The sequence below is a fragment of the Acomys russatus genome, chromosome 26 (assembly GCF_903995435.1).
Source record: "Acomys russatus chromosome 26, mAcoRus1.1, whole genome shotgun sequence".
Lineage (NCBI taxonomy): Eukaryota > Metazoa > Chordata > Mammalia > Rodentia > Muridae > Acomys > Acomys russatus.
The window spans coordinates 31,202,638-31,215,904 of NC_067162.1; the positions used below are offsets into that span (position 1 = coordinate 31,202,638).

Here is a 13,267-nt window from a genome sequence, read left to right on the forward strand (position 1 = left end):
ATTATGTATAATGAACATTTTAAAAACATAGTTGGATATATAGAGGGAATTATAAAATAGAAGGAAAGGTTTCTAAATACTTTGTATGTGAGGTACGTTTGAGCAGGGTTACACTAGAAAGCACAATGAAATGGTCAGATACTTGAATTTATTTGTAGCACATTCCAAACGCAGTGGGTCCTCTGTGTCAGCCTGGTGACGCACTACCGCTGCTGGCATTCAGAACAGTGAATAAACAACTGAAAATGTTCCAAACAAATTAAATTACAAGGCCCTTTCAGATGTTGCATTCCTTGAGAACTCAGTCTATATTAAAACCACACCAAAGCTTGGTTTATGTATTAAAAGCGTGTTCTCAGCTCTAATTATAAACAGGTTTCTCACTCTAGTGTATGTATGAGTGACTATGGGGACATTGACAAATCACAAGGGATACAGAGGTAGTTTTTTTTTGGTTTTTTTGTTTTGTTTTGTTTTTTGTTTTGTTTTTTGTTGTTCATGGCATAGATGTGATATAGCACCCTACCCAGAGGTACCCTAGTCACAAGTACATGCCCCACAGGCTCTCAGGCCCCTCCTCGGGAACATCACCACCCCATTAAGAGCTAATATTCTGGGGGCTGGAGAGTTGGCTTAGTGGTTAAGAACACTGTCTGCTCTTCCAAAGGTCCCGGGTTCAATTCCCAGCACCCACGAGGCGGTTCACAACTGGAGTCTGTAACTCCAAGATTTGACACCCTCAACACCAATGCACATAAATTAAAATTAAATAAAAATTAAAAAAAAAAAAAAAAAGAACTAATCTTCTGGGCCTCAGCCTTTGGGATGCTCTGGGAGACCCCAGTAGATGTCCTCTTAGGAAACACAGTTTGGAGGGAGTGGGAGGGGACAGCTGCCAGAGCCTTGGTCCCTTCCCTGTGACCCCTCTGATGCCCACAGGCCACCTCACAAAATGCTGCCTCTGGTTCCTTTTCTCTCCTAGGGTTTGGACTTTGAGGCTCAGAACCAGCACACTCTGTACATAGAAGTGACCAACAAGGAGCCCTTTGCAGTGAAACTCCCCACTGCCACTGCCACCGTGGTGGTCCACGTGGAAGACGTCAACGAGGCCCCTGTGTTCGTCCCACCTTCCAAAGTCATCGAGGCCCAGGAGGGTATCGCTCTTGGGGAACTGGTCTGTGTCTATACCGCACAGGACCCGGACAAGGAGGAACAGAAGATCAGGTACCTGGGGGCTGGGCGTAGACATGCTTGGGTGGCCTGCTCCCTTCACCGTTAAGTCTGTTCCACTCTGCCATCGCCGTTCCTGCACCAAACCCCGCCTTCCTGCCTCGCCCGAGGCTGAAGGCTCTGTAGCTGGTCTGAGGACACTCTAGACGGTAGCAGAATTCTGTGCGTGCTCACTGTGACCCTTCTCAACCTTCTGTCCAGCTACCAAATCTTGAAAGACCCAGCCAGCTGGCTAGCCATGGACCCGGACAGTGGTGAGATCACTGCTGCGGGCGTCCTTGATCGTGAGGACGAGCAGTTTGTGAAGAACAACGTCTACGAGGTCGTGGTGCTGGCCACAGACAGCGGTGAGAGCATCCGCCTGGTCCTTCCCACCAGCGTGCCTGTGGCAGTACCCAGGGCAAGTGACACAGCGGAGAATCCTTAGAGAGAGGATTGACAAACCCATCTGGATTTAAAGGCTTGACTGCTATGATCCTAATTATTCTAAATCCCAAGAGATAGGCAAGGTGCTGCGGCCTCCCTTTTCAACTTGTTTTTAGTTCACTCCACTCTAAATTGGCCTGTCAGTTTCTACTGATGCTTGCCTGACAAGGGCTTCTGGGAATACCACAAGTGATTAGTGGTGGTGTGCAATAATGGAGGGGGGTGGGGTTACAATCTTATGCCATCTGCTTGACGTTTAGCGAGCCGGTGCCTTGAGGCAGGTTTGTCTGAAGCTTCGGTGACCCCGAAGCTGGTCAGTAGATGACTGTGCTAGCTTGAGGCAGCCGGTAGGTTTTACTCTTGATTGATTGTAGTGGCTGCCTGAATGCAGTCGCTGCAGCTACCTATGATTTGTTAGTAATGTCAGCTGTGGTCACAAGTTAGAATTAGGGTGGGATTTAGAATTAGGGTGTGATTGCCTTGCATTCGCCCTCATCAGGTTGATCTACAATGAAGGTAGTGCATGAAGAAGGGACTTAGGAGGGGATAGCGGGGTGGTAACCAGGAGCCGCTTGGAGGCTGGTTGAGTAGGTCTTAGGGGAAATTAGTGTTGTTGGTTCGTTCAGCTACCAAGAGCAAAAGGTAAAAGGAGATCACCTGTGCAATGTCGGACAGGAAACCCTCCCGCCACCGGCACTGGGACACTTCTGCTGACACTTACTGACATCAACGACCATGGCCCGGTCCCTGAACCCCGTCACATCACCATCTGTAACCAGAGCCCTGTGCCTCAAGTGCTGAACATCACGGACAAGGACCTGTCCCCCAACTCCTTCCCCTTCCAGGCCCAGCTGACACATGACTCAGACATCTACTGGCTGGCAGAAGTCAATGAAAAAGGTAACTGGTGCTAGCAGGAAGCTGCCAGTTCAGCGGGATGGGTGTCAGCCCCACAGTAAGACCCACACACATTCCTGTTCTAGCATGTGAGGGTGACTGAATTAATGGTCTCAAAAATGGCTGTCTGGGCCACACATGGTGGCCCATGCCTTTAATCCCAGTGCTCGGGAGGCAGAGGAAGATGGATAGATCGCTGTGAGTTTGAGGCCAGCCTGATCTACAAAGCAAATCTAGGACAGCCAAGGCTACACAGAGAAACTCTTTCTACCAAAAATAAAAATAAAAATAAATTAAATGATCTGTCTCTCCAGGAGACACCGTGGCCTTGTCCCTGAAGAAATTCCTGAAGCAAGACACATATGACTTGCACCTTTCTCTGTCCGACCATGGCAACAGGGAGCAGCTTACCATGATCAAGGCTACCGTGTGTGACTGCCATGGCCATGTGGAGACCTGCCCCCAACCCTGGAAGGGTGGTTTCGTCCTGCCTATCCTGGGTGCCATCCTGGCTCTGCTGAGTGAGTACCGCAGGGCTCCATGTACAGCTGTGTAGTTAAGAGACCTGGTTTTTCTTAGAACTTCTGGAACTAAGCCGATACTGTTCATTCATTTGTGTGAGTGTTTTGCCTGCATGGGTGCATGTGCACTGGGTATGTGCCTGGAGCTGGAGTCACAGACAGTGTCTGAGAGTTCATGGGTGCAGACCTGATCCTCTCCATGAGCAGCCAGTGCTCTTAACCACTGTGCGCCTGTGTCTCCTGCTCCAGCTCATCCATTTCTTAAACTCTAAACTTAAGGAGCATCTTTTAGTCAGTAGTTATTCCAGAAGTTTCTAGAAGTGTTTTAAAAGTTTCTAGAACTTCTGGAATATGCAGGCTAATGTCTTCCTGTCGTGTCATCTTGTGGTTCTGGGTAGACTACCCAGGAATCTGTTAGAAAGGCAGACTCCCAGTGTCAGGCAGCCTCTTGTTCCTCCAGCTGACTGCCCCCTGCAGTATACTCAACATGCCTGCTTTTTCAAAAACAGGCAGTTTCTCAGGCCTGCCATCCTACAGACCTGCTGATGCAGAAGCGTAGGGGTAAGACCTGGCTACCTGTGTCTCAGCAAACCCTCAAGGGCCTTTAAAATGTGCCACAGTGTAAGGATCATTGGACCACTAGGCAGAAGTGTTTAGTTAAAAACAAATTTCCTTCTTTCATGACATTTGCAGGAAAATGGCTACAACTGGAAATCATTATGCTAAGTAAAATAAGCCAGACTCAGGGAGACACTACCACGTTTTCTCTCACATATGGTACCCAGACTTAGAACCACATATGTAAATTTATATGTGTGTTTATATGTGTGGGTTTGCAGGTAATGAAACTAGAATGGAATTACAAGGGGAAGAAGTAGAGAAGAGGTAATGGGTTACATGTGATAGGAAAGCAGGGGGGGAGGACATTTGTGTGGGGGAAAAAGAGACCAACACAAGTGGGCAGTGGGGACAGGAAATAAATAAAATAATAAAAGCCAGGCCCACACTTTTAATCTAAGCACTCTAGAGGCAGAGGCAGGCCAGTCTCTGAGTTCAAGAGCAGCCTGGTCTGCAAAGTGAGTTCCAAGACAGCCAGAGTGTTACACAGAGATACTCTGACTCAAACAAAACAAAACAAAAAGACCACCAATAAATAAGTAAATAAAATAAAGTTTTCCTAGGGATGGACATGGTGATAACATGTCTGTAACCCCAGCCCCCAGGGAGCAGAGCAGGAGTATTGCCACAAGTTCAAGGCCAGCCTAGGCTACATAGTGAGACCCAGTCTCCAAAACAGCAACAATAATAATAATAATAGTAATAATCAAATTTGAGCTGAGTATGGTGGCATATATTTGCAATCCCACCACTAGGGGGGGATCACAAATTTCATGGCCAGCCTGGATGACAAAGTGAAACCTTGTCCTAGAAAACACACACATACACATCCAAGCCCCAGATTTCTTTGCTGCAGGGATAGAAACTATCTTAGGCAGGTGCTTTTTCTGGTTTTCTGGCTTGGTCGTCACACACAGTGCTCATAGCAGCCAGGGAGGTATGGGACAAGGATGAGCCTTTACTACTCAACATACTGTTCCCCATCCAGGGCTTAGGCACCAAGAGGTAGGGCTAGGGGGCTGAGAAGGCAGCACAGAACAAAACAGGCATGGGCCACCCTGGCAGAGTGGCTGCCAGAGCACAGAGAGCTGATACCAGGCAGCTTAGCAGGCCAGCGAGTGTTGCCATAGAGAGAGAAAGCCAGAGGAAGGACCAGGTAGGAAGTGTGTGGTTTTAACTAGGATGAACAGAATAGGCATCAATGAAGGAGGTATAAAGTAAAGATCTGAAAGAGGGAGGAAAAGCAACCACAAACGTGTTCAGAACAACAGGCCCTGGGGCAGGACTGTGCTCAGTATGGAAACTGCAGTGGCTGTGTTGGGGAAAAGTAGGAAATGAGGTCAGAGGGTGATGGGTGTATGGTCCTTGTAGTGGATTTTGTGGACTGCTAGAAAGACTCTGGGTAAATGGGAAGTCACTAGATTTGGAGCATCAGAGTGCGAACGTTTATGGCTGGAAATGATTCCAAGCATTTGGGGCTGAGCAAGTAGAAATGCTTTTGGAACTGGTCCCTGAGACCTTCTGCGCCTTGCCTCCGTCCCCACATCCCCCCACCCATGGGGTGAGTCCCGTGAGTCATAGGAGCCAGGTAAGGAATTTGCTCACTGGGTTACAAACTCCATCAAACTCCTTGGTGCTGTTTTTTGATCCATTGGATTGTTTTTTCTCCTTGTTAGCTTTGTTTTCTGTTCTGTGATAAAAATATCCTGTCAAATGCTAGGTGGTGGGGGCACATGCCTTCAATCACAGCATTCAGGAGGCAGGGTCAGGTAGACCTCTGAGTTTCAGGCCATCTTGAAGCAAGTTCCAGGACAGCCAGGGCCACCCTGTCTCAAAAACGAACAGGGGCTGGAGAGATGGCTCATTGGTTAAGAGCACTGACTGATCTTCCTGAGGTCCTGAGTTAAATTCCCAACAGTGACTTACAACCCTCTAGTGCCCTCTTCTGGCGTGCAGGTGTATGTACATAGAGATAGGGCACTCATACATTCTATTTAAAAAAAAAAAAAAAAAAGACAAAAGCAACTTAAGGGAGAAAAGGTTGTTTTTGCTCACAACTCCAGGTTTCAGTCCAGAACTTGAAGCAGCTTGTCATAAGTGCAATCAAGAACAGGGAGGAGGAGCTGGAGAGATGGCTCGATGGTTAAGAGCACCGACTGCTCTTCCAAAGGACCTGGGTTCAATTCCCAGCACCCACATGATGGCTCATAACTTATCTGCAACTACAGTTCCAAGGGATCTGATGCCCTTTTCTAGCCTCTGTGAGGATCAGACATGTACATGACTATTAGAAATATAAGCATCAGTGCACATAAAAATAAAGGAACAAGCCAGGCGTGGTGGTGCATGCCTTTAATACCAACAGTCAGGGAGGCAGAGGCAACTGGATCTCTGAGTTCAAGGCCAGCCTGGTGTACAAAGTGAGTCTGGGAGAGCTAGGGCTGTTACACAGAGAAGCCCTGTCTTGAAAAACTATAAACAAACAAACAAACGAGACTGGGATGTACACTTATGTTCACTTTCTTCGCTCACATACAGTTCAGGATCCCCTGACTAAGGAATGGTACCACCCACAGTGGGCAAGTCTTTCCACCTACAATAATCCCCCACAAGAAAACCTGACCTAGACAGTCCTCCTTTGAGATTCTAATCCCAAGTCATTCTAGAGTGTGTCCAGTTGACAGTGAAAACTAACCATCAAACTAGTGGTGGTCATTCATATCTTAGAAATTGTTAAGGGATAATAAGCAAGACCTTATAAGACAGTTCGCTCCCCACATCATCCAGACTAAATTGAAATGAGCCAGGAATCTCTACTTTAAGAGAACTGGCCCTTAGCCAGGCAGTGGTGGCACACACCTTTAATCCCAGCACTTGGGAGGGAGAGGCAGGCAACTCTCTTGTGAGTTCAAAGCCAGCCTAGTCTACAGAGCTAGTTCCAGGACAGTCAAGGCTACACGAAGAAACCCTGTTTTGGGGGAAGAGAAGAGAAAAAGGGGGAGAGAGAGGGGAAAAAAGGATAATAAGTTTAAACTGTGGCAAGGACTTGGGAGAGGATGTTGGAGTTAAAAATAAAATATGATTTCCTTTTGCCAATTTGTTGTGGGAAGAAATTTGCCCAGCCAGGCCAAATGGGGAAGTGAGTAAGCAGAGACACACAAGCCTTGGGCTCAGGTGAGAAACCCAGCTTGCCTTTACTCTTCCCCCAGACCCTCTGGGGAGGAAAAGAGAAGAAAAGTCACATCTGTTCCATACCTGGATGTGCATCCTTAGAAGCCATGACCTCCCTGAGAAAGCTAGGACAGTGGATCTATCCATCGCCAGTAACAACAACAATCCCAACAGTTTCCGTGGCCTCTTGACTGCCACAGCAGAGAAGGCGAGAGAGGACCCCATGACAGTTGGGGAGAACAGCCTAGCCTTGGCTTGGCAGTTCTTCCCAGGCAAAAGCTTTGCCAGTCTTTCCAACTGTGTCACTGGAAGCCAGCCTCCCCTTAAAATTCCAATTTAGCCTTCGCAACTAAATCAGTTATTACAGTATACCAACATTGCATTATTTTACCTTTAAGTCTGTGGCTGGCTTATAGGACATCAAATGACCCAAGAGTCTGATGGGAGGTAATGACTGGTTGCAGGGGCTCCTGTTCCATTAATACCATCAGCATGGCAAATTCTGATGTAGCAAATGCTGTAGGGTTGTAGGCAGGATTGGTGCCTCCACCTTCAGGAGGAGGTGACATTAAGCGGAGACATAAGGTAAAGCCATGAATGTGCATAAAAGACAGTGACTATGGGGCCCTGAATCTCCATGGAGCTGGATGTGGTAGTGTATTCTTGTGATCCCAGCATTTGGAAGGTCTTGGGGCCAGGGTGTGTTAGCCAGGGTTCTCTAGAGGAACAGAACTTACAGAATGAGGCTATATTACCAGGCAGTGGTGGCACACACCTTTAATCCCAACACTTGGGAGGCAGAGACAGGTGGATCTCTCTGAGTTCAAGGGCAGCCAGGGCTACATAGAGAAACCCTGTTTTGAAAAACAAAAATGAGCTGGGCGTGGTGGCGCACACCTTTAATCCCAGCACTCGAGAGGCAGAGGCAGGTGGATCGCTGTGAGTTCGAGGCCAGCCTGGTCTACAAAGTGAGTCCAGGATGGCCAAGGCTACACAGAGAAACCCTGTTTCGAAAAACCAAAAAAAAAAGAAAGAAAGAAAGAAAGAAAGAAAGAAAGAAAGAAAAACAAAAACGGGCTGGAGAGATGGCTCAGAGGTTAAGAGCACTGACTGTTCTTCTAGAGGTTCTGAGTTAATTCCCAGCAACCACTTGGTGGTTCACAACCATCTATAATGTGACCTGATGCCCTCTTCTGGCCTGTAGGTGTAATGCAGGCAAGGTACTGTATACATAATAAATAAATCTTTTTTAAAAAGAAAGAATGAGGATATGTGTATGGGATTTACTAGAATGCCTTACAGGATGTGGTTCAGCTATTCCGACACTGACTATCCTCCAGTGGAAGATCTAAGAATTGAGTAGCTGTTCAGTCTATAAGGCTGGGTATTTTCAGCTGGTCTTTAGTGTGCAAGAATCCCAATGAAGGAGTTTCTAATGCCAGTGAAGGAACAGACCTGCTAGCCAGAGAGAGCATGCAGGCAGAGAGAGCAAGCTTCTTTCTTCCATGTCCTTATATAGGTTGTCACCAGAAAGTATAGCCCAGATTAAAGGTAAATTTTCCCACCTCAAAAGATCTGGATTAGCCGGGCGTGGTGGCGCACGCCTTTAATCCCAGCACTCGGGAGGCAGAGGCAGGTGGATCGCTGTGAGTTCGATGCCAGCCTGGTCTACAAAGTGAGTCCAGGATGACCAAGGCTACTCAGAGAAACCCTGTCTCGAAAAACCAAAAAAAAAAAAAAACAAAAGATCTGGATTAAAAGTGGGTCTTCCTCCGGGCATGGTGGCACATGCCTTTAATCCTGGCACTTGGGAGGCCGAAGTAAGCTGATCGATGTGAGTTTGAGACCAGCCTGGTCTACAAAAAGAATCCAGGACAGCCAGGACTACACAGAAAAATTCTGTCTCAAAAAACAAACAAAACAAAGTTCCTCACAGGGGCTGGAGAGATAGATGGCTTAGATGTTAAGAGCACTGTCTGCTCACAACCATCTATACTGGGATCTGATGCCGCCTTCTGTCAAGCAGGAGTACATGCAAGTAGATCACTCATACACATAAAATAAGTAATTCTTTTTTAAAAAACAAATCCCTCACAGATGTACCCAGCTGCTTGGGTTTTAGTTAATTCCAGATGTGGTCAAGTTGACAACCAAAAACAGCCATCACACAGGGGCATCAGGAGTTCAAGACTAGCCTCAGCCAGACAGTGAGACTAATCTGGGCTACAGGAATCCCTCTCTGAAAAACCCATAAGTTAATAAATAAATTGATTGATTGAACGTAAATAAATAATGTTCTGTTCTGAGGGCCTGGCTGGCCTCGTGTTTGGGGGAGTACTTACATTTCTCCACTTGTTCAGCCCTTCTGCTGGCACTCCTCTTGCTGGTGAGAAAGAAGAGAAAGGTCAAAGAGCCCCTGCTGCTCCCAGAGGATGACACTCGTGACAATGTCTTCTACTATGGTGAAGAGGGCGGTGGCGAAGAGGACCAGGTGGGTCCTGGAAGGGGTTAGGATGGTAGATATGGATGCCCCCAAGGCCCATGACGGCAACAGTTGCATCATCCAACAACCTCTGTGAATTGTGTTGACTTCCCAACAGAAGCATCATCTTCTTGCAGAACGGGCCACCACCCTCCCTCTCCTGGGAGGGTGTCTAATGCCAGAGTCTCTTTGCCCCAGCTAAGTGGCTCTCAAGTCTGCACTTAATTTGGAAGAAGAGGGGACAGTAGAAGCAAGGGATTTCTGGGGGTCCCTTCCAGAGCATCAGAGGGATGGCAGTTGACCAGCCACTGGAGAGCGGGGCACATTCTCAACCCAGCGCTCCCTTTTGTTTCCATGAAGGACTATGACATCACCCAACTCCACCGGGGGCTGGAGGCCAGGCCTGAGGTGGCTCTCCGCAATGACGTGGCACCAACCTTCATCCCCACACCCATGTACCGTCCCCGGCCAGCCAACCCAGATGAAATTGGCAACTTCATCGTTGAGGTGAGGCATGCCAGGTTAACCCAGAGCAGCCCTGAGTCAGGCACAAGTAGCGTGAGAGGACAGACAGGAAGAAGCACTTGCTGCGTGAGCCTGACAACAGTTTATCCCCGTAATCTACTGTGGTAGGGAAGAACAGACTCCCAGAGTTGTCTACACACAGCACCACAGCACGTGTGCCCACACACACACACACACACACACATGCCACAGCGACCATATCATCATCACCACCACCACCATCTAGCTTCTTTAACTTCACATTTGGCCGGTCAGCTGCCCTGGGGTCAGGGTGATGGGCAGCAGGCTTCAGCCCCAGCTCCCACCCTTCATTCCTCTCTTTTGGGGAAATGGAAACAGAACGTCTTGCCCCTTTGACTGTTGGAGTTAGTCTAGCAGCGAGCCTCTCTTCTTGAGCTTTGTTTGGAAGAGTGCTGCACCAGACACACAGGTGCTCACATCTGGAAAGGCACACCAGCAACAGGTGTTCACACCTGGGAAGCTGCACCAGACACACAGGTGCTCACACCTGGAAAGGTACACCAGCAACAGGTGTTCACACCTGGGAAGCTGCACCAGACACACAGGTGCTCACACCTGGAAAGGCACACCAGCAACAGGTGTTCACACCTGGGAAGCTGCACCAGACACACGGGTGCTCACACCTGGAAAGGCACACCAGCAACAGGTGTTCACACCTGGGAAGCTGCACCAGACACACGGGTGCTCACACCTGGAAAGGCACACCAGAAACAGTTGTTCACACCTGCGAAGGTACACCAGACACACACAGGTGCTCACACCTGGAAATGTTCAGGAGAGCTGGTTCAGAGAAGATGCTTTGAGCCTCTTGTTAGAGGAGGACAGCTAGATGAGACAGTGTGCCAATTCTATCTTACTTTCATCCCATTCTTGGAAATAAGAGAACAATGTCCTGTCTGTCAGGTACTAACCTACTATAGTTTCATATGTACTCAATTCCCCAAAAACCGCGAGAGCATCACCATGTTACAGGTAGGAAATAGGCATACAACAGTTGAGAGATTTGCCCAAGGTCTCAAAACTGGAGTGTGGAGTCATTTTGCTTGATCTGTCTAACTTCAAAGTCATGGTCCTCACTCACTGGCTTGGGTCGCCCTGCCCAACTGTGCTAAATAGTTTCTGTGCATTATTTAATTTCAACTTTCAAAGCCTGAGGGGCAGAGGCCAGGCAGCCTTTCCCTGGGGTGGGGGTAAGGGGCTGAATACAGAGGCTAAGCAGATACACTGATCTGCCAAAACCCAGGCAGCTGGCAAGGGTTGCCATCCTGCCTGGCTAACTGCTGATCTCTGTTACCCTAGAACCTGAAGGCTGCCAACACCGACCCCACCGCCCCGCCCTATGACTCCCTGCTGGTCTTTGACTATGAGGGCAGCGGCTCTGATGCTGCCTCCCTGAGCTCCCTCACCTCCTCGGCTTCAGACCAGGATCAGGACTACAACTACCTTAACGAGTGGGGAAGTCGATTCAAGAAACTGGCTGATATGTACGGTGGAGGCGAGGACGACTAGGCCGGCCCGCCAGGCTATCCAGGCGACAACTGAAGATCTGGTCACAGCAGCATCTCAAGAGAGCCTAGCTTCCGCTTCAGCCGAGGACTGCGCAGCTCAACCGGAAGCGTCCTGCGTACCATACTGCATCTGACATGAAGGCTGGACTGTAAGCCTTTTAGGTGCAAGAATGTGACACCGACTCCAACATTGAGCTCCTCTCAGAGGCAGAATTTCTAGAGGTCTTCAGCCTGCAACATAAGCTCGACCCTGCCACCTCAGGACCGACTTGCTCTGTTGCCCTCCATGACTTTCCCACTCAAATGGCTCCTTCTCTTTAAAAAGAGGCCTCTTACTACAGTTTTCAAAGGGGGGGGGGGGCATCATTGTCCACCCAGGTCCTCCAAAAGAGACAACCTGCAGGGCTCACTGGCCCTAGTACATTTCTCTGATCTCCAGACCTTGAGGCTTCACATTGGAATGGATTGTCGATTTTATTTTATTTTTTCTGAGTATGTCTTAAGTCGCCTTGTTTTTGTTTTTTGCCTTGTATTTTTTTTTTCCTCTGTGCTGTAGATGGGAAGTGATGACAATCGTGTAAATGTACTAGAATTTTTTTTATTAAATGAATTTTTCCCAGAGGTGCTAGGGGAGTGAATCTGAAAAGCAACTTAGTGCTTCTTATGTGAAGCATTGAGTTTGGTGGTTTTTACAAGCTCTTGCAAATGCCCTTGCTTCTCCCCGACTTCCCCTTGTGGTAGATATGCTCAGAATTCACTCACATGCCCTGTGGCTTCAACTGATCTTGGGACAGGCGGGCAGAAGTGGTGCAGCGACAGACAGGAGGTGCTATATAGACCTTCCGTCCCTCCCCTGCAGCTTCAGAGCCCTGAGAGACCCACAGTTTACTTCCTTCCCTGCAATTGAGTGGTCCAAGCCTGTAGTTACTTGGGGTGTGAAATCAGGAGTTGAAAGCCTTTGTGGGCTTTGTAGCAAGTGAGGTCAGTGCCCAGGGGGAGGGGGAAGGAGGAGGAGGATCATGGGTGGTGTGTTTCCATAATCCTAGCTCTGAGGCTTGAGGCCGGAGATCTCAAATTGGAGGTCCGCCTGGGTTACGAATCAAGACTCTTGTCTCAAGACAAAAGTACTTAGGAGGGCAGCCAGAGCTGGTTGTTGGTTGGTTGGTTTTTTTGAGACAGGGTTTCTCTGTGCGGCCTTGGCTGTCCTGGACTTACTTTGTAGACCAGGGTAGCCTTGAACTCACAGGGATCCGCCTGCCTCTGCCTCCCAGGTGCTGAGATTAAAGGTATGTGCTACCACACTGGGCTCGCTCAGAGCTTTGTGATGGCTGTGTCACAAACAAACAAACATGCCACATGGTGAGTGTTTTCCAAGTCTAACAGCACTTAACATTGGTGACATTTTTTTTTTTTTTTTTAAGATTTATTTGCTTATTATGTATACAGTGTTTTTACCTGCCTGTTTTGCTGCAGGCCAGAAGAGGGACCCAGATCTCATTCTAGATGGTTGTGATCCATCATGTGGTTGCTGGGAATTGAACTCAGGACCTCTGGAAGAGCAGACAGTGCTCTTAACCTCTGAGCCATCTCCCCAGCCCCCATTTGGTGACATCTTTAGCTTGGCCTCATAGCCAAACTCTGAGGGGGTGGGTATTCCAGCATTAAAGAGTGACAACTTTGTGAGTTTTTATTTATGTATTATTTATTTATTTTTGTTTTGTTTTTAAACAATATATTGAAATTAAGCAAAACGGGAAATAAGGGAACCCATTCAGAGTGTTAGCCATATTAGAATAAATTAGAATGTTGCTGACACTGCTAGGGCAAGAAAACAGGTCAGCATGGCATGGTGGCGCATGCCTGTAACA

General features: G+C 48.1%; 1 protein-coding gene and 1 long non-coding RNA gene across 2 annotated transcripts in view; both read left to right on the forward strand.

Moving 5' to 3' along the window:
• The window catches only part of Cdh3 (cadherin 3), a 45,319-nt gene extending 33,887 nt beyond the window's left edge, over positions 1–11,432 (forward strand). Inside the window, exons 10-16 of the mRNA XM_051168858.1 lie at positions 983–1,224; positions 1,432–1,577; positions 2,332–2,556; positions 2,868–3,074; positions 9,224–9,354; positions 9,706–9,852; positions 11,191–11,432. Of these exons, the coding sequence (XP_051024815.1) occupies positions 983–1,224; positions 1,432–1,577; positions 2,332–2,556; positions 2,868–3,074; positions 9,224–9,354; positions 9,706–9,852; positions 11,191–11,400 (1,308 nt within the window). The 3' untranslated portion in view covers positions 11,401–11,432. The remainder of the gene's footprint in view (positions 1–982; positions 1,225–1,431; positions 1,578–2,331; positions 2,557–2,867; positions 3,075–9,223; positions 9,355–9,705; positions 9,853–11,190) is intronic.
• On the forward strand, positions 10,182–10,523 carry LOC127209444 (uncharacterized). Its single transcript, XR_007833195.1, has 3 exons — positions 10,182–10,300; positions 10,369–10,386; positions 10,420–10,523. It is a non-coding gene; the product is annotated as an uncharacterized LOC127209444 (long non-coding RNA).
• Positions 11,433–13,267: the final 1,835 nt, after the last annotated feature.